Source organism: Cebus imitator, unplaced genomic scaffold, assembly GCF_001604975.1.
Source record: "Cebus imitator isolate Cc_AM_T3 unplaced genomic scaffold, Cebus_imitator-1.0 Scaffold411, whole genome shotgun sequence".
Classification (NCBI taxonomy): domain Eukaryota; kingdom Metazoa; phylum Chordata; class Mammalia; order Primates; family Cebidae; genus Cebus; species Cebus imitator.
In genome coordinates this window covers 1,401,942-1,424,222 of record NW_016107726.1, presented here as the reverse complement: position 1 = coordinate 1,424,222, position 22,281 = coordinate 1,401,942, and the positions used below count along the sequence as shown (strand labels likewise).

The 22,281-nt window shown below is 35.9% G+C and overlaps 1 protein-coding gene across 3 annotated transcripts in view; it reads left to right on the top strand.

Moving 5' to 3' along the window:
- USH2A (usherin) overlaps window positions 1-22,281 on the top strand; it is a 777,259-nt gene that overhangs the window by 485,617 nt on the left and 269,361 nt on the right. For all 3 annotated transcript variants that reach the window (XM_037731607.1, XM_017509227.2, XM_037731606.1), the window contains exons 40-41: window positions 13,556-13,706; window positions 14,372-14,514. In XM_037731607.1, the coding sequence (XP_037587535.1) occupies window positions 13,556-13,706; window positions 14,372-14,514 (294 nt within the window). The remainder of the gene's footprint in view (window positions 1-13,555; window positions 13,707-14,371; window positions 14,515-22,281) is intronic.

Below are 22,281 nucleotides of genomic sequence, written 5' to 3'. Positions count from 1 at the left end.
AAAAAAGAGAGAGAGAGAGAGAGAAAAGAAAAAAAAAAGTATGTTGCTTGATAATAGCTAACCTTACTGGAGGTTTTATGGTACAATTAACTGATCCTTTTCCTTCTTTATTTAGCCTTGTTTTCTTGTGTTTTATTTTAAATGTTTTTTAAAAAAATATTTTGGTAATTAGGCAGGTTAATAAATTATAAAAAATATCTATAGTTTTCCCCATCTCTTTCTGGTATTCTAATGACATTAAGACGGATTCTTTATTGATCCATGTAAGAATGAGCTCCCAGAAGTGAGTGTAATGAAATCAAGTAGCCAGAAATACTTAGTAATTGGGTTGTTTTTCACATTCTGCACTCAACTTCTGTGGAAACAAACTCAAATCAAAGTTTATCAATAAGATGATAAATCCATTCATTCGTTTTCAGAATCCAGTCCAGTTCATTTACTATAGAGTAGCCACCATCATCTATGCCTCAATATTTTCAAACTAAACAACAATTATTGTTTCTCTGCTTAAAACATTGATGGAATCAGTGATTTCCTATCTCCTTAGTATTCATTTCAGATTCCTTATGTGGCCTAGAAGAGCAGTGCCTCCCACCTTTGCTGAACTGCTTTTAATTTCTCAAACAGTGAGTTTGATATCTATCACCATAGAGCTTCCAGCACATAATAGTTCAGCAAAATCTTAGTCATTTTATACGTCCAAACTTAAATACCATTCCTTTAGAAAGCCTTTTTCCTTTCTACCAAAATTAAACCAGCCCCCTTCAATGACTCCTCTTATAGCACACTGTTCTCCTTCATAGCACTTTGTGTACATCTTAACTACACATTGCTTTCTGTTTGTTGGATACCAGTCTTGCTCCTCTTGACAATATTCTCATGCCCATAATGGTGTGACTCTGGCTAGTTTGTTCTTCATTATGCACTCATCACCTGGCATAATGCCTGGCAAGCGGGCAAGGAGGATGGGTAGATCAGTTTTTCAGGGAATATTAAAATGACAGCAGTTTTATCACAAATGTTGAATCTTTCTATATTTACATCTTTATAGCTTAGAGATTGCATAGTAAACAGGCAAGAGGATGAGGTTTTGAATCAAAATTCTCATGTTTGAATCCCAGCCTGGCACTTAGCACAGTCACAAAGAATGTAGGCAAAATGCAATACTCACATCATCTCATTCATGGTATAGCTGCAAGGCCAAATGAGAAAAATGGAGATGCATTCAAAAAGTGGCAGCTACATGGGAACTCATGAACACAAAAAGGAGAAAAACAGATACCAGGGTCTCCTTGAGGGTGAAGTATGGGAAGACAGAGAGGAGCAGAAAAAAAAAAAAAAAAAAAAAAAAAAAAAAAAAAAAAAAAAAAAAAAAAAAGAACAGAAAAAAAAAAAAAAAAAAAAAAAAAAAAAAAACTATGGGTACTAGATTTATTACCTGAGTAATGAAATCATCTGTACACCAAACCCCCATGACTTGAGTTTACCTATATAACAAACCTGCATATGTACCCCTGAACCTAAAATATCAAGTTTTTTAAAAAGTCATTGAATTGTTTATAACTCAAAGGATATACTTGAGGGGATGGATACCCCATTCTCCATGATGTGACTATTTCACATTGCATTTCTGTATGAAAACATCTAATGTACTTCCTAAATATATATACCTACTATGTACCCACAAAAATTCTTAGAAATCATTGTTTTAAAATAAAGAATAAAACTAGACCCCTATCTCTCACCATATATAAAACTAAAATCAAAATGGATTAAGACTTAAGTCTAAGACTTCAAACGATGAAGCTACTACAGGAAAACATTGGGGAAAATTTACAGGACATTGGTCTGGGGAAAGATTTCTCAAGCAGTATCTCACAAGCACAGGCGACCAAAGCAAACATGGGCAAATGGGATCACATAAGTTAAAAATCTTCTGTACACCAAGGATACAATCAACGAAGTGAAAAGACAATCCACAGAATGGAAGAAAATATTTTCAAACTACCCCTTTGACAAGGGATTAATCACCAGAATATATAAGGAGCTCACACAACTCTATAGGAAAAAATCTAATAATCCAATCAAAAAATGGGCAAAATATTTGAAGAGACATTTCTCAAAAGACATACAAATGGCAAACAGTCATTATCAGAGAAATGCAAATCAAAACTATAATGAGATTTCATCTCACCTGATTAAAATGGCTTATGTCCAAAAACAGACAACAACAAAAGCTGGCAAGGATATGGAGAAAGGGAACCATTGTACCCTGCTGGTAAGAATGTAGATTAGTATAACCACTATGGCGAACCATTTGGAGGTTCCTCAAAAAGCTAAAAATTGAGCTACCATATGATTCAGCAGTCCCGCTGTTGGGTATATGCCCAAAAGAAAGGAAATCAGTATATTGAAGAAATATCTTCATTCCTGTGTTTGTTATAGCACTGTTTACAATAGCTAAGATTTGGAAGCAACCTAAGTATCCATCAGCAGATGAATGGATAAACAAAAATGTGATTCATATACACAATGGAGTACAATTCAGCCATAAAAAAGAATGAGATCCAGTCATTCGCAATAAATTGGATGGAACTGGAGATTATTACATTAAGTGAAATAAGCCTGGCACAGAAAGACAAGTATTGCATGTTCTCACTTATTTGTGCGATCTAAAAATCAAATCAATTGAACTCATGGATATAGAGTAGAAGGATGGTTACCGGAGGCTCAGAAGAGTAACAGAGGGTTGGTGAGAGGAGGGGATGCTTAATGGGTTAAAAAAAATAGAAAGAATGAATAAGATCTACTATTTGATAGCACAGTAGGGTGGTTATAGTCAGTAATAATTGTATATTTTGAAATAACTTAAAAAGTGCAATTGGATTATTCGTAACTCAAAGGGTAAATGCTCGAGGGGATGGCTACCTCATTCTCCGTGATGTGCTTGTTTCACATTCCATGCCTGTATCAAAACATGTCATGGGCCTCGTAAATATATATACTCCCTATATAACCACAGAAATCTAAAAAGTAATTTAAAAATTAAGAAAAAAAAATTTCTCAAGTGATTAAAACTAAAATGGCTGGGTAATTTAAGCTCTGGATATAAGCAGAACATGCTTTTTCTAAACCTTGTGAATTTTTTAAGTGATGACAAAATATAGGATCAGACTTTGTGATTTCATAAATATTATTATTACAAATAATGTATCTAGAGCGATCTCAATTATGAAGGATGGGGAAGGAAATTACTGAACAAATGTTTTTTTTCCTTTGAGAATGCATTTTGCTCTTGTTGCCCAGGCTGGAGTGCAATGGCCTGATCTCGGCTCTCTGAAACTTCCACCTCCCATGTTCAAGCAATTCTCCTGCCTCTGCCCCTGGAGTAGCTGGGTGGCACCCACCACCACACCCAGCTAATTTTTTTATGTTTTTAGTAGAGGCAGTGTTTCACCATGCTGGCCAGGGTGGTCTTGGACTCCTGACCTCAAGTGATCTGCCTGCCTCAGCCTCCCAAAGTGCTGGGATTACACCCATCGAGAAACAATAAATCTGAATGTATAGTGCTTATCTTCAAGTAACTTAAAATGAACCTTGAACATATAAGGCTCTCAAAACATTTAATTCCTATCATGCATACCATCTTTACTATGGCATGAAGATGATCATAAGTGATCATTCAGACAATGTGAGCCGCTAAATGGTTATAAACTGAGCTAGATTGTTTACAAGATATTAATGCTTGTGATGCTGACCCCAAAACGTTATGATCTTTTTGCCATTAAATAAAAATTTACAACTGCTATGTCCCTCTAGTCATTACAGCATCACCCATCAACATGTTTTTTGGGGTTCCGTAAATGATTCAATGATAATTAAGAGGATACTTGATCAGTGTTACTAACAAATAATAAATGAGTAAACTGTGATTGTGGTTATAGTGTGAATAATAGATATGGTAAGATCATGTGACAGACATTGGGGTTAAGCTAAAGATCATAACAATAGCAAACACTTATACAGTACTTATGATGTGTACTTTATTATGTATATATTACATTGTGTAACCACTTGATACAATAACTTATTTAACCCTCCCAACCAAACTCTATGAAATATGTGTCATCTTAATGCTTCTCTCATTGGTGAAGACACTGAGGCACATAGAGGTTATGGTGCTTGTTCAGTAGGTAGCACAATCAGGATTTGAACCTAGATGAGTTGGCTCTTAACCAATACACAGAACTGCCTATTCTGTGATTTAATTAAAATAAACTCTAAATAAAGACTTTACAATAAAGATATTAATTAGCTGCTAATCAGCTAATTAAGTTAAAAATGTAAAAAGTGCTAATTGAACGTAAATGAGAGTGACAAGTGTGAAATGTTCAGAATTTTCTAATGTAATAAAAAGCTTATCAAAAGTAAAAAAGTTTTATTTGAAAAAAATGCATGAACAAGTATTTTAGAAACTAAGAAATCTTAAATGGCCAATAAGCATGTTGTAAATATTTTAATCACAGTCTTGGTTTTCATTGCTATCTATAGACTGATACCTTCCTTTTGTATATGCCCAGGCCTAAACACATGAACTCCAGTCCTGTATAGCCAATGGCCTTCTAAAAATATCTTAGGCAATCTAGAACCAACAATTTTTTTTTCTTCCTCCACCGAGTGTCCCTCCCCTATTAGGCCCATCTCAGAAAATGATATCATTTTTCAGTTAATTGCTCAGACCAGAAGTTTAGGAGTCAAGCATTCCTCTTTCATTCTCTTCATCCTACATCTGTTCCATCAGGAAATCCTCCATGCACAATACCTTCCAGACTCATGTCAAGCAGGCTTCTTCCTTGGGTCTGCTTCATTTGTGCTTCTGGCAATTTGCAAATCTCAGCTCAGATAAAAACTTATCAGAGAGGGCTTCTCTGCCTGTGGCACCTAACCTGCTAACTTTGCCCCCACTGCCTCCGTCATCATTCACAATGCCCTTATATTAGAAATGCTTCTTTTTTTCTCTCTCTCTCATCAAATGTTAATATACTTTAAATATATATATATATATTTGATTATATATATATATATAATTGTACTTTAGGTTCTCGGGTACTTTTGCAGAACATGCAGGATTTTTGCATAGATACCTACATGGCAATATGGTTTGTTGCCTTCATCCCCCTATCACCTATAGCTGGCATTTCTCCCCATATTATCCCTCCCCAACTTCCCTACCCCTCACTGTCCGTCCCCTGTTCCCCAACAAAGACCCCAGCGTGTGATGCTCCCCTTCCTATGTCCACGTGTTCTCATTGTTCAACACCTGCCTGTGAGTGAGAATATGCGGTGTTTGATTTTCTGTTCTTGTGTCAGTTTGCTGAGAATGATGGTTTCCAGATTCATCCATGTCCCTACAAAGGACACAGACTCATCATTTTTAATGGCTACATAGTATTCCATGGTGTATATGTGCCACATTATCCTTGTCCAATCTATCATTGATGGACATTGGGGTTGGTTCCAGGTCTTTGCTATTGTAAACAGTGCTGCAGTGAACATACCTGTGCATGTATCTTTATAATAGAACGATTTATAATCCTTTGGATATATACCCAGTAATGGGATTGCTGGATCTAATGGAATTTCTATTTCTAGGTCCTTGAGGAATCGCCATACTGTCTTCCACAATGGTTGAACTAATTTGTACTCCCACCAACAGTGTAAAAGTGTTCCTATTTCTCCACATCCTGTTTTTAAGAGCAGTTTTAGATTCACAGCAACATTGGGCAGAAGGTGCAAAGTTCCCAAATACCCTTGCCTTTACACATGTGTACCCTTCCCCATTATCAGCCTCTTCGACAGAGCAGACCTACACTGACATGTTTTTATCACCCAAAGTCCATAGTACACACTAAGGTTCACTCTTGGTGTCGTACATACTGTGGCTTTAGGCTAATATATAATGACATGTACCCACCATTATAGTGTCATACAAAGTAGTTTCACTGCCCTGAAAAGCCTCTGTGTTCCGTCTATTCATATATCCCTCCCCTAACCTCTAGCAACCGCTGACCTCACTTTATCGTCTCTATAGTTTGCCTCTAACTTTTTTTGTCTTTCATCTTACCCCCTTAATAAAACCCATTTTAATTTGTTCATTACTATATCCCCAGGTTATAGAATAGTGCTAGGCATATAATAGATGACTTTTAAATAGCTGTTGACTGAATGAATTATAATATGTGTGTGTATATATATATATATATATATATACACACACACACACACGCACATCCTTTATACCAGTCATATGTAATTATAATATATACATGTTATATAACGTGTAGATATATATTTGATGGTACAATTGCATTAGTATATATGTATTGTGTGTGTGTGTGTGTGTGTGTGTGTGTGTGTGTGTGTCTATGGGCATTATATAAAATACTTATTTTGGTAAGGATACTGGGAAATGGAGCACTCATACCTTAGTGATGGTAGTATAAATTCAACTTTCTGGAAAACAATTAGTCAACTAATATCTGAAATAGAGCATTCATCCATGTTCATCCAGTAACTCTAAAAATATATCCCTAAAGATGCTTAAACAATGTCATTCACCAAATAGTATCATTCTGTATCCATCAATGTCGGCTTTGTTAAGTGAATGTTTCACATCTATAAAAATAGTACATGCAATTATTTGAAAAGTGATGCTAACAAAAATACTTACTGGCGTATATTGTAAAGCAAATAAGGTTTACTAAATAATATGTAAGTATTCATCTTTATGTTTTTCTTAATTATGTGCAGCATTTGTATAGAAAAAAGATGGGAAAGATTGTCTATAATAACAGTGGCTATCTTTGCTTAGTGTAATTATGGATGATTGTTTTCCTTATTTGTTTTGTAATCTTTAGAGTTTATATCATAAACATATTTGTAGTTAGGAAAATACAGATAGTACTTTTAGAAGAGTTCTGTTTAGTTCTCCAAGAACTAAATTTTAGCATTTGTTTAACATGTGTTTAAGGAGAAATACTAAACTCTCAAAATTTAAGTGCTCTAAAGTTTACAAAGATAAAGAAAAAGCATATCTGCTCTCAAATGGTTTATGTTATCATTACCTTGGTTTATCATGGGACAAAGCAATAATTAGACTTAAATTTAAAATTCAACAGGGTTTTGAGCGGTGAGCTATGGTCTTGAAAACAAAAATGACATGTATGAAACTGTAGGTTTCTATCTCCTAGCCACCGAGACATGTTGCTTAGGCTTTTCTAACCTGTTTTTATATCTGTGCAGTAAGAACATCGAGAGAAATGAATGATAAAATGAATATGCTCTAAATTTGTATTTCAGATTTAATTTGATAATATGCAGTTAATCTTATTTATGTTGAAAAATACTTTTCACAATTATTTGTAATTTGTTTGTAAATAGAAAATATGTTCTAGATCCTAACAATTGCTCGATTCATGAGGGAAATAGTTTTTCCTGCAGATCTTTCTCCCATCAACTCATCCATGTTTCCATCCATTGATTCATCCATCCATTCATCCAGTTTTTAATAGGATCTTCCATAGACAAAGCACCGTGTTGGTCATTATGGTGTCTCTTTCATCACTTTGCTGCTTTAATAGTCCTTTAAGACTATGTATACATTAGAAAATAATTGATCTGGTCTTTTTAGCTATCTACATGATCATTTTGAGTCAGCCCCATAGCCAATATGAATGAACCTGATGAACTCCAATATTAAGCAGGTCAAAATTGAGGTACTCAGGAAGTTTCTGTTTCCTTGAAGAAAGGAAAGTCAGTGTCTTCCTGTGTTGGGCTGTGATCAGAATGCACAAGGAGTGTTAAGAAGACACTCTCAAACTGTTACACATCCAAATCAGTTAACAAGGCTAGAAAACTGTTGAGAAAACATAGTCTATGGAAACTAGTTGGAGAGGATAGAGATGTGTAACCTGAAATGGGGAAATTTAGTGGCGAGGAGGACAAATGCTTAAAAATACCTGAAGTTCTAGCCCATGAATGGTAGTGGAGGCTTGTTCTCAGGGATTACAGGTAAGGTCCTAAGGAGTTCAGTGTTGTTAGCATGACCAACCGCATGCACCTCTTACCAAAGATAGTCCCAGCTTATGCCTGCTGCAGCGTTCACTCCTATCAATTACGTAGAGTGCCCCATTTCACTCAGAAGATCTCAGTGTAAACAAAAGTTGTATTTGCCCTATGTTTTGTGGAACTGTTACAATATTTTGCCCTACACAAGAAAGAGCTTTCCAATGATAAAGACTATTCAATCATATGATGGGACGGCTCGCAAAGCCACTATTTTCCTATCACTGGTTAGAAACAAGCAGAGGCCTGCAGGTCACCTCTCTGGGATGTTCTAGACCAGAATTCCTTATTTGGTGAGAGGGTAAAGTTTGTGCCTTTTAAGCCTTCTGCCTTCTGATTTTAAGATTCTATTGTTTTATTTGTAAATATTCTATGGACAAATATCAGATCCATGACATACCTATGAAAACAAAGTTTTTAAAATACGCTTTTTCCTCTTACTAACATGAAGATATCTCTATTTTACATTTCATGGAATTTCTGTGGATGTTGACTAATTCTGGAGATGTGGCAAATCCACACTAGTAGTTCTACATGTGGTACCTTGTGGAATGATGGGAGTCCCTGCCGTGATAAAGAAATAAGGCCGGGGAGGTACTGTTTAAGAATATGACCTGGACAGAAAATACATCCAACATTTATTGAAACTTATTTATTTAATATTGTAAACAGTTTGCTTTTATATTGATTTAATATATTGAATAGTTATTCTATGTTATAAATCACTTAGTATAGCAGTCTATTTATGGTGTAAAATTAAGAGCACACTGCCTTTGAACTTAAACATCCCTTGTTAGAATCCTCAGTGTGCCAGTTATCAGTTTTGCGTTTTGAAATAAAATATTTAACTTCTCTCTGAGCCTCACCTTCTTCGTCTATCCTACAAAGAGACAACACTGCAATTTTGGAGTGTGACTCTGAGAATTAGAAATAATTATGTTAAATAACCTTGTACATAGTATGCTTTCAAAAAGTTCGCTCTGATGAGAGACTGTTTGGTGAACATGAAATCTATTTTAACCTACTTGTTACTATTTAATGCTGCTCTGTTTGTGCATCCTTGTGTTCAAGGTTGACTGTCCATTTGTTAGCACATCTGCATATTCCTCATAATTAATATCTTTTAAAATGACATATGGTTTAGTGACTGGAAATCGAGTCTTGCCTTCTGTTTTCAATTTGTTCATGACTCAATGACTCAGTATATGCATCTGAACTTTAATTTTCCATTCTGGAAACTAGGATTTAAAACCCTTGCTCATATGTACCTATTGCGGAAAATGATGAAGAAATGTGTAATCCAAGGATTTTGAATATGTGCCAGGCTGTTCAGTGATGCAGCAAGGATGCATATAGGTAAAAGGCCACCGTTTCTCCAATATTAAGAGAAAAATCTAAATGAGAATACCAAAAATGTAATCCCTGAAGTGAGGGGGTAATGTGGGGAAGGCTAGAGTCAGATTGTCAGATTCCTAGTGAGTCCAGCAAGAAGCATCACATCTAAATGGAATGAGCACAGGAAGAGTTGGTGGGAGCCATAGGCCCTGGAATGAAGCTGAGAACATCATTAACCTGGATGAACAATCTGATAGTGTCCCCAAGGCAGGGCCTCTGCAAGCCAGGAATCTCTGAAAGACAAGGCCCAGTGCACCCCTGGAAGTGAGTTTCTAACTTCCAAGTCCCCCGTAGCATTTATACCTCTTTTGTGCTGAGCATTCTTTTTTGGTGGTATAGTTATTTGAGTCAGGGCTTATCTGTTAAACATAGAGTAGATTATTTTATTCCTCCTCCTACCTATTCTGCCCTTTCCCTGCCTCTAACAAGAGCCTTGTGCAGAGTGGTATTCAATATCTTATATTAGAGAATTGAGTTGGATACAAAATATTACAGGCTTATTTGATATTTTAACACAGCATTTTATTTCACCATTTTGAAATGCACACACACAGGCAAACCCCCCCCCACACACACACACCCCCGCCAAAAGTAACATGTTGGTAGGACGCCCTGAGAAACATTTCAGTGCATATGGAAAGCACAGTGATTTCATGTTCTCCCTAAAACGTTCTGCTTCTTGTCCCCACAGACTTAGTAGTCACCAACTACATTTGTAAAGCCTCTGTTTTTGTGTTTGAGAGCTCACCCCCAGAGTCTGATAAATCTGTAGGGAGCAAAGGTTTAGGACATGTGCATGTGTAAATAAGTCATTTTCTATTTGTTTTTTGTTTTGATTTGTTTTCTTAGAGGAGTTTAGGACATGTGTAAATATTTGTCTATTTGGTTTTTTGTTTTCTTTTGTTTTTTAGGCAGAGAAGAGTCCAATCATTTTAAAGCTTAATAGAATTATACATTTTAAAGATTATACCATGTTGATTTTTCTAATCTGTGATTTAATTTATTGCTTAATGTTTTGTATGAATTTTGTCTTCTGAAGCATGTCAAATTGGAAATTTTATTAAAAACCCACTTCCTTTGAATTTATAGATTGGGGTAGCTGTTTTATCCATTTGCTATGTAGAATTAGTATTTACTGGACAAGATGCGTTGATTCAGGAGGTTGTCTTGGAGTGTTTGCCCCGTGAGGGTCATATTAAACTTGAGAAAAGCTTTTTGAGCAGCATAGCATCTTGGAGACAATATATCAAGCTGATGGATACAGGGTTCTTCTGTTAAGAAACCAGCAGTGGAATTATGGCTGGCTCCCAGTTATTGCTTTGGTGCTAAGGAGCCTCTGAGGATTAAATCTAGGATAAAAGGGGTTAAACAGAGGGGAAAGGAAGGTTTCCAGAATGCAGTGTTACTGGAAGCATACAGAATGAGTCGTCATATATAAATAATTTAAGGTGACCATTCTGTTTGGAAATATTTTGCAATTTAATATATTCAAAGTGTACCAATTTAATGGAGCATATTGTTTTGTTATTACTCAGAAGAGAATTCGTGACACTTTATTATCATTATGAAGCCTACTTTGGGGCATTTCTTCCTGCTTTCTTAATAGAAAGGTAATGTAGTTTTTAACACATAAGGGATTTTTTGTGTGCATATTAAAAACTAATTTTTTCAGGGTTAATGACTTGAAATTCAGAATTTGGATTTTCAATTACATTATTCTCCTTGATGTAGGAAAATTAGAGAAAAATAATCAAATGAGAGACACGATTTTATATGTTATACATTGTATGCAATTTCCACTTTACTTTTTGCCTGTTTTTACAGTGCACTTTTTTCTATCTGTGCACTTATTATAAATAAATTAAAGAATATATATCAAATAAGAAATCATGATTGTTTAAAACTACTTGTGTTCATAGATAAAACATCAGTTATTAAGCCTTTAGCAGTGAATGGCCTTTGAACCAAAAATGTGAAGTTAAGAAGTGGGTAGTTGGCCCTGGACAGCAATCTTATTGCACTTTCTAGCCATGCCACACTTTTACTAATTGAAAGAATTATTTCATATCATTTACTGAAGACTTTTTATTTCCCTCTCCTCTTACGTCCGAGTTAGCCACACTGACCTTCTTACTGTTCCTTATACACAACCAGAATGTTTTCCTCCTTACTGGCTTTGAATGTACTGCTGTCTCTGGCTGGATTGCTCTTCCTCCAGACATTTGGTTGGCTACCTCCCTCATATCAGTGGAGTATCTGTTCAAATATTTCTGAATTGCATTTTCTTCTTATAATCTTCCCATCTAATTCAAGTGGTTACCTGTAACTAAAACTGCACAATTATTTTCACCTTCTCTTTCCTTACCCTGCTTCATTTTTCTGGAAAGCACTTATAGCCACCTGGTATTATTGTATACACAGTATTCACTTGTTTAATACCTGCTCCCTCCACTTGAATGTAAGCTACCTAGGGGCAGGGGTAGTGTCTATTTTATTCAGTGCTGTTCTCCTTCCACATGAAGAGTACTGCTTAGCACAGAGTGGAGCCTCAATAAATGTTTATTGAACAAATGAAGGAATTATTAATGAGCTCAAACTCATTACAACAGATTGTTGAAGCATGTAATCTAATTATTCTATTCTCATCACTGCCCATTCATTAGCCTCATTGTTCACAGGCAGGTTCTTCTGAATTGGAGAGTACACAAAATTGACACTCTGTACAAGATTATGTATAAAATAAAGTGAAAATGGACCCTGATATTTCATTTGTTCTCATTATTTTGATTACTTCTCCTTCTTCACCAATGGCCTCTGGTAATCCGTGGTCATTAGGAACCTATACTAGAATAATCAGAATGTTCCCAACAAATTATGTCATACTAGCAATGAAATTATGCTAAAGAAAGTTCAGGACAGTCCAATGTAATAATAGTAGTAATAGTTAACAACTAACAATTACCAGGGCCTAAAATCCGGTACTTTATTTATATGCTTTCTGAACTTCACAACAATTCTATAAAGGAAAGTATTATACCTATTTTAAAGATTAGAAAATAATAGGTTCAGAGTCATTTGGCCATTTTCCTACAGGCACAGAGTTGTGCTTAATTTACTTTCAAGTTTCTGAATAGCTTTGGAGCAAACTGATGTGATTTAGAACAAATTTGAAATATACCTGTTGGAAAAATTAAATAACCAGAGTCATCAATTTTTTTAGTAGAATAGGCTTTAGTTTTACACATTCCTGTTAGGCCTTCTAGAACCATTCAAGTAGATTTTCCTGGTAGGTTGTACCAAGCAGGTATGTTGAAATCAGAACAGATCTGTTGGAGATTTAACTAGACTAGAAAAACTGGTGTGCATGCTTCAACCTGCAAAATTGAATAAGGGCAGGAGGAAGGATAACTGTGAGAAGGAGTAACCGTATAAAACACACAGGGAAAAGTGTTTACTTTTTTACATTTTCATGGGTAAGCATTAAGACTGGAATATGCTATATTCAGCCACTCATGTTTATTTATCATTCCAGAAAAATACAATTTTAGCAAACTTCCCATCCTCCAAAAGAAAAAACAAAAACAAAGCCATTGTGTTCATATGTAGTAGCGTGATTAAGGCAGCAATGGGTGATATAAATGGGAAGAATATGAGATCTGGACTGCTTTGGTGTTCAATTGCTTGGTCTGTTGAACAAAGAGTTAAATTTAAAAGGTACTTTACTATTTGCTTCACTAAATTCCCTCCATGTTTTCAGTTAGACAAACAGAAGTACAGGTGGGAATGTGCAGCATATTCATTTGTTTTGCTGTTTGGGGGCGGGCTTTTAAGACTGAAGTACTAATGTAATTGTGTTGAAATGAACAATAAGGAAGTACAGGAGTTCAGGAATGAAAATGTTAAATTAAATGGACCATGTTTAACATTGTTGTTGATCCTGAGGAACAGTTTTTCCAGTATATGGAGCATTTCGATTCCATCCAGCATATGTTCTCCACAGTTTTCTCTGCTCTAATTCATCTGTGTTTTTCGACAGCTCCAGATGGCGTGCTGCCTCCCAGGCTTTCATCTGCCACTCCAACCAGTCTTCAGGTTGTCTGGTCTACACCAGCTCGTAATAACGCTCCTGGCTCTCCCAGATACCAACTCCAGATGAGGCCTGGCGACTCCACCCACGGATTTCTAGAGTGAGCATTCTACTTCATCCATCCTATCTATCAGATGGGTTATACAATATAGACATAACATTTTTGAAGAGTAGGTCGGTTCTCATTTGCAAAAAATATAGTTACCTTTTATTTTTTATTTTATTTATTTTATTATTAGACTTTAAGTTCTGGGGTACATGTGAAGAACATGCAGGTTTGTTACATAGGTATGCACATGCTATGGTAGTTTGCTGCATCCATCACCTTTTGAAAGTGCAAAAAAACAAAAAACAGGCAAACAACTTAGAGGATAATTATTTGCTTTTCAGAAATATCTATTATTTATGTAGCATTTAAAGTAAGATTTATTCCCACTGAAACTTTTCATGAGCACTTGTGTTTCATAAAGCAATGAAACTAACAAAATGATGTCTGAACTGTTGCTAACAAATTATAATACCTATTCTACAATTCCACATGGCAGTCTCAACACTGCTAGGATTTACATTGCGTATAAACACAAGATTACAAACTCTCAACCAAACGGCCACTTATTTTAAAAGCGATCTCATTTGATGGCAGAAAATTACAGTACTTAAATGTATGTTGACATTCTCTAAAATTTTTTTTGTAGTAAAAAATTTACTTCCTTGTATTTCTTTGAATGTCTAAAACTTCCTAATTCACATTTCTTTCCCATATAGGTTATTTTCCAATCCTTCTGCATCGTTAAGCTATGAAGTGAGAGATCTCCAACCGTACACAGAGTATACGTTTCGGTTGGTTGCCTCCAATGGATTTGGCAGTGCACATAGTTCTTGGATTCCATTCATGACTGCAGAGGACAGTAAGTGGTCTGAACAATACACAGCCAAATGTCTTCTACATTAGGGAGTTTAAAATGTCTTCAATATTTTCCAAAGCAAAGAGATGAGCCTCCCCTATTTACTTGTCGTTTAGTGACAATAATCTTTTCTAGGGCAGGAGAGGGGGTAAAGGCGATCAGTCTCTCCCGAAAAAAAAAGTAATGTGGTCTTGGGGGGCTGGAGGGTTAGGTCTACAGACAGGACAAAGTAATTCACTATAAATTATGATATGGCCCCATTCTATCCTTCAGGGTACACCTCAGTGCCCTGAAAGAGAAAGGTTGTCATCTTCTGCCCTATGACTGAATGTTCTCTCTTTCGGAGGAATTCTAGCAGGCAGAAGAAAATGAAATATGGACCTTATTAATGAGGCTGCTTACATATACTCGTTCCTGGAAACAGGTTTCATTTTCCTGCTTTTACCCATACCCCAAAGACAGCCCCCAGCATAGGGAGGTATAATCTGATAATAGTGTACTATAAAGGGTGGATTGAGATTCCCTTATTCAACCAATAAAGATAATTTTCTAGTTTTTCACTAAACAGTTATTCTTGAATATATTTGCTAGATTGTATTTGGGAACAAATACATGACTATAACATTTAGTTTTATGCAAATTACCTCTATAAAGGCATACATATGAAAGTATAGGGGTTTTTGAAGAAAAGTTAGAAATTAAATCAAGCTACACAGAGTGAATAAGGACATTGTATCTTTGAACAATTAGGTTTTTGAGTTAATCTTGTCAAGTCTTTTAATCACAGCCATCTTAGGAGATGTTCTCTGTTGGCCCATTGCCATGCTGGCTCTATATCCAGTGAGAACATAAATGACTTTCAAAAGCCTAGATATTAACACAAAGATATGGTATTTGCAATAATATCAATAGTTTATTTAAATGTATATTTTTATTTCTATAATACCTTCAATTGTATTATTTTCGTGAGGATAATACATCAAATGAGACAGAATCAGTACAATCTATCTTGTTTAAAGTTGACTTTATTTTTAAAAAAAAAAAAAAAAACACCCACCATTATAAGCTATAATGTTTAATACTTAATCCATTTCTTCCAATTCATAATTACTCCCTGGGAGCAAGTTAGGTACTTTGCAAGGGCACACTCAGCATTTTTGTTCTCAGGGGTATCATTTAGTAAATTATCAGCACAGTCCAATAAACGGCAACCAAAGTCCAGAAAGCATTAATGCACCACCTTTGAGGAGGAACATTGCATGCACTCTGGAGAATCTGGATGCCATGGTCACCAGTTGTATTCAGATTTATGGACTGAGGAATTCACACTTAAAATAGATTTTTTAAGAAACATTTAAAACAGCTGAAGATAGATTTGTAATCCCCTTATATATAGCATCATGCTTAATGGCACTAAATAAAGATTAACCAAAAATAATTATTCAGGCTCAATAGAATGCCAGGAAGAATGCTTGGAAGAAAGGAGAAAGCATTTTCTTTTTTTTTGGTACAGCATTTTCTGTTCCCCTAGAGAAAGGGCAACACTCAAATTTCCTCAGTGGTAATCTGCCCACAATTCTTATTGAATGAGGGCCACGACCTGCTATATATAGGCAGGGACGTAGCACATAAATAAGCAAAGTCCAAAATATTATAAAATACCAATTAGCATAGTATCCTTTGTTGAGCAAACTTACCTTTGGTCTCTTTTTACTACAAAACAAGTCTTATAGACCATACATGGTTAGAATTTTCATATGCAGAGACCCTACCATTGTTGTGATATTTACAGCTTGAGTTTGAAATAAGTGGTATTAATCTTTCATTTTCCTTAAGTAAGAATTAGTAACACTTAGATAAATAGCAGGTATCAACTCATAACCATCAGTTTTGTTTAAATCCATTCCCTGAAATGAATTAACCCTTCCTCTGCTTTGTGGGTACACTGTGAAGTCGCATACTTAGCAAAGAACTAGAAGGAGGCCATGTGTGCCTGCAGATTATGTTAGCAGTGAATACTCACCCCTGAGACATGGTGACAGGGTATTGTATATTTTGGATGTCAGTAGAGATGGATGCCATCTGTGAAAGGATGTGCAATTAAGTTGACAAAGACTGAGTGATTGGCATTGGGCACAAGCAGTTTTTCTGTCAAGGCTACAAAGCGTTGCTTATAAAACCATCCATGCTGACTGTTCCATGCCAGAATCACACTTCATACCTGATCCTGACCATCACCTCACTCCCACCAAAGTGCAATTTTCTTTTCTTTCTCTTTTTTTTTTTTTTTTTTTTTTTTTTTGGAAAGGGAGTCTCACTCTGTCACCCAGGCTGGAGTGCAGTGCCACTGTTGGCTCACTGCATGCTCTTCTCCTGGGTTTAAGCAATTCTCCTGCCTCAGTCTCCCAAGTAGCTGGGATTATAGGCACCCACCACCATGGCCAGCTAAATTTTTTATATTTTTAGTAGCGATGGGGTTTCACCATGTTGGCCAGACTGGTCTCGAGCTCCTGACCTCAGATGATCCGCCCCTCTCAGCCTCCCAAAGTGCTAGGATTACAGGCATGAGCCATCACACCCAGCCCAAAGTGCAATATTCAATGTAGAAATTTCACATATTGTCTTATACAATGAAACAGAGAAGTCACCTCATGCCCACATTTAAATTTCATACCATTAACAGGCACCTTTCTGTATCAGCCACAGCCTCAAAACTTCCCAGTGCCGAAATGGGTCACCAGTGGCAATATTTTTAGTGTGATCTTTCAAGACAGTGATTTTCAAGCCTGTGACACTGGTGAAACCACCAAGAGAAACCTAGGCAGACAGTGAGCTACAGCCAGAGAAGCAAATGAGTGGGTGCAGAGAAGTTATCATGGACAGAGAAACAGGATGAGAAGAATTTTAATAGATTTTTTTCAAATAATTTGTCACTTACACCAGTGTGCCACCAATATCCAGTTCCATGCATTTTTAAAAATCTGGCATGCTGATGCCAAATAATAATAATGCACATTTCCTATGAATATTTTAAATCTTGTTAAATGTGTGTTAATAGAAGATGTTTGTTCCACCCAATTTGGTCAGTGTAGTGTTTAACTGTTTGCAACCAGATAAATACAAACAACACATTATACTTTAAATGTGCTGCTGGCAGTCCATGCACCTGGCATGTCCACAGCTTGCAAAAATGCCCTAAGATTATGTTAGACTTGGGAGCATGTATTTAATAAAATGAAGCCACTTGCCTAACGGCTGAAAATGTTGGTATCTTTAAACAGAGATAACCATGACTCCTAATTATATTATTGTTCTTTCTCTCTTGTATGTGTGCAATTGTTTTCTGTATGGCATATAAATGTAGAGATTGGAGTTGGCAGGGAGGGCGAGTTTCTTAAAACTTCAGCTTAAATGTGGATGTATGCTTTTGCCTACTGAAATCCCACCTGTGTAAGCTATGAAATAATCTACTTTTTCTTAAAAATGTGGATTCCCTGGTCCGAAAAAGTCAGACAATCTGTTTCTCTTAAGATTTCCCAGGAAAGAAGATTGAAATATGGACTATCTAGTCATTTCATTAATTTTAATGACAAACATATATGATATACAAAGCAATCAGATCAACTAATGAAATTGAAATTATTTTCTAAAAATCACTTCTCTGCCTCCAAAAAAAAACCCCTAACTTGAATTCGCTCTAGATTTAAACTATTTTGTTGTCATATATTTAAAATTTTTGATCATTTCCAAATTTGTAGTTTAAAATTCCACATTTATCATTTTTAACCACTAATCTAAGAGACATTACTGCATAAAATCTGTGGAATTCAAAGTTTATTCTGTAGGTTTACTTAGACAACTTTTCATGTGTTCATTATTTTGATGACACGATATTTTAAGTGTGGTTATATGCTGCATAATATTTCAGTTAATGATGAACCACATATATGATAGTGGACTCATAAGATTATGATATCATATTTCTACTGTACCTTTTCTATGTTTAGGTACACACTTATCTTTGTGTTACAGTTGCCTACAGTATTCAGTACAGTAACATGATGTACAGGTTTGTAGCCTAGGAGCAACAGGCTATAACATACAAACGAGGTGTGTAACAGGCTGTACCATCTAGGTTTGTGTACGAACACTCTGTGATGTTTGTACAACAATGAAATCACCTAATAGTGCATCTCTCAGAACGTATTCCTGTCGTTAGGTGACACAAGACTGTATCATTGCCATACTATATTTGCTCATTGCATTACATCTCGTTGTTTTTTCACATTTATAATTGCACTGTAAAGAAAGCAAGGGGCAATGAAGGAAATTATACCTGGGTCCTGCTTTACTTTTCCCCTCTGCAGCCTTCACCCATCTTTTAGATACTCATAATAATTTACAAAGGAACAGAGGTTCTTCTGGAGTAAGACAGAAAGGCAACGTAATGTCAGTTGAAATCTAGATGTAACAGAACGTGCTTCTTCCTCTTCTGTTGCTTGACATAATTCTCATTCATCAAGCCCCAGCTCAAGTGTCACTTCCTCTGTGAAGTTGTCTCTTTTCGTTGCTCCCTTAGAAATTTGCTTTGTGTTTACTAGTGCATCATCAATATGTCCTTCTGAATTGTAATGTCTCAAGACCTAGGGATCTGTCTCAACTGTCTTTGTATCACCAGTGTCTGGTGGAGGGTCTTATATAGAGTAGATGCCCCAGAATTGTTACTCAGAGTACTGATTAAAAACATAATTTGACTGAAATAAATCCACAAAAACTCAAGCAAATATTTACTGGGTACCTACTATGTACCAGGAACTGAAAGAGATATGAAAGTTGCAAGGATGGATAAGACATTGTGTTTCCCTTGAGATTTCCACTGTCTGGCAAGGAACACACACAGTCAAACCATAGAATGAGAGAGCTAAGTTGTCCATGAGAGCAAGCCCAGAGGAAGCACATGGACCCTCAATATGAGGGCCAGGGAAGCCTGCCCAGAGAAGATTAGGAGAGGAAATTGGAAACGATTTATGTTTGGAGTGCACTCTATTATCAAAGTTCAATTTACACCATCTCCATTGATTCAGGATAAGGCTGGAAAGCAATTGCCATCCGAGATGCCCACTGACACATGAGACCTGGAGAGGGACTCTCAGGTTGTCCTGTCAGTCGTTCCAGCCTCTGAATATGAGGCAGGGAGAGTGGGGACAAGAGGTGAATGTAAGAGAGAGGCATTCCAAAAATGATCATCTTTTTTTTGTCTCGGTGATAGGCAAGCTGTTGGCTATCCCTCTGATTCAGCATTGGCTGCTGTCTAGGCTAGGTTAACAAATGTTCTAGTTAGAGAGGCTTCTGCCAGCCCCAAACTATGTGCTATTCAGAATGAACGGGAGGGATACGTAGAAAGAATTTTAAAACAGGGCCGGGCGTGGTGTCTCACACCTGTAATCCCAGCACTTTGGGAGGCTGAGGAGGCAGGTGGATCACCTGAGGTTGGGAGTTCAAGACCAGCCTGACCAATGTGGAGAAACCTCGTCTCTACTAAAAATACAAAATAAATAAATAAATAAATAAAAATTAGCCAGGCATGGTGGCTTATGACTGTAACCCCAGCTACTCAGGAGGCTGAGGCATGAGAGTCCCTTGAACCCAGGAGGCAGAGGCTGCGGTGTGCCAAGATTGCACCATTGCACTCCAGCCTGGGTAAGTTGAAACTCCATCTCAAAAAAAAAATTCTAAAACAAAACAATTTTTCCCGTTTTTATTTTCACAACCTGTAATAAGAGTAAAATACTCTTAGGCTGTGTAACAGAAGAGGAAGGAAACATATGGCATAAAATTTGATAAATTGATTAAGATAATTCTAGAGTAAGACTTCCGAATCATTTAAGTTTATGTGTACCCTTCAGAGGACTGAACTGAACTCTTAAAATGAATATTGCATGCCAAAATTTTATGCTTAGTGCATTTTAGAATTTAAAGTTTCACTTGCATCCTTAAGAGCATTCTATGCAGCAAGAGGAAAATAGGAATATTTTTAAATGAGGGTGGAACATATTTATGTGAGTACATTTTAATGAATGAAGGAAGAGGAAATACAAGTTTCAGTAGTGCTACACAATTATTTTGCTTTCTCCACTCCAGATATTTTTCCAATTGCTTTAAGTATTAACCGCTGATTGCTGACATGTTTATCCTTTCAAACGGTAATTCAGGTGTCAATTTTGCATAGAACAGAAGACCCATGATCAAAAATGACATTTCTAATCTGCTGATTTTGAGAGAAAAATGGTTCTGCATGTTTGTCACTACATATTTTGTTGTCTGTTGCATCGATTTTCTCCACAAATTCCTGATGTTTCACAGTTAACAAATGCAAATATTTGTGATTATTTTTATATTTTAATTTTATAGTGTAAGATCAAAAGGAACTTATCAAAAATTCTATCCACCTTGCCTCAGTTTCCCGCTTGAGCTCTTGAATCTTCTCTGGGCACTAAAAGTATGCTGCTCTTCCAAATATAGGGGGTTTGTAATAACTATGTTTCTTACAGCTCAATAATGCAGGTTAAAGTAATGAAAAATCGTGTTTTATGTTTACTTTAAGAAATTGATTTAAAAAATTTATAGCTACCTTATAATTACTACTTAAATTTTATTGAGCTTGTATTATATGCAGGACACTTTAACAGAACAGTATATCCTCTCATTATCCAGAAATGCTATCTGCTGGCCTTTCACTATTTTAGAAAACTATTCTTGTTCTTTAGCTTTGGAAAAGTTAAATTGTCAATATTTGAAAACTCTCAGTGGACTTTATGAGATGATTCAAACTTAGTGCCACAGGTTGATATTTAATGGCATGAGCTTAGTTTTAAGTCTCAAATCTTAAATTCTTAGAGAGTCAGGTATCTAAAAACTGCTAGTTATTAACAAAAAGATGGATGTTTACCATAATCATTTTCTATAGCGTTTTATATAGCAGCTGCCTGTAAAAGAATACTCCGTAAGGCTAAAATAATACATCGATTCATTTAAGCTTATTATCTTCCTCCTTTTGGTAACATCCCTGTAAACAGAGTTGATTTGCTATATTTGGAAAAGGTCAGATAAAGTTTTGCCCGAATAATATAAGGAGTGAATGTGATGGCCTTTAGGTTTTTTAGGACATTTTCCTGACTTCATGAATTCTCACATCAATGCATTTTATTTTCTGCGCCAAATTATCACAGACGCATCCACTGCTATTCACCTCACAATATGCCCAAGTTCTAGAAGTTGAAACATTCTTTCTAAACAATACTCTCCTGATAACAGGAGAAATAGAGAAAAATATTCCCGAATATTGGTTCTCCTATTTGCAAATTGTCAAATAATGTCCTCTCGATTCCAACGGCCTTTTAGCCTTCAGAGATTCCTTTCATTAAATAATGGTGCCTATGTTACACAGCGTATTTCTTTTTTTTATCAGCATCAAGAGGCTGATAGTTCATTTTTCTGCAAAACTGCAGTGCCCATTCTTAATTTTTGTTTCGAGAAATAACTGTTGTACCCTCTTTATTATCACCAAGATTAATAATATTTCTTTATTTTATTGCTCCTCTAACATTTGGATCTTTTATTATGAGCTGTCAAAAATTCTTTTGGGAAGTAGTTGGGGTATAAATAATAAATCGATAAGAGAATTCATGATTAAAGACAAGATAGAATCCATTACTCTATTCTTCTGTTAACATTTCAGTAGTGAATAAGAAAAGCCTACATGAACAATTA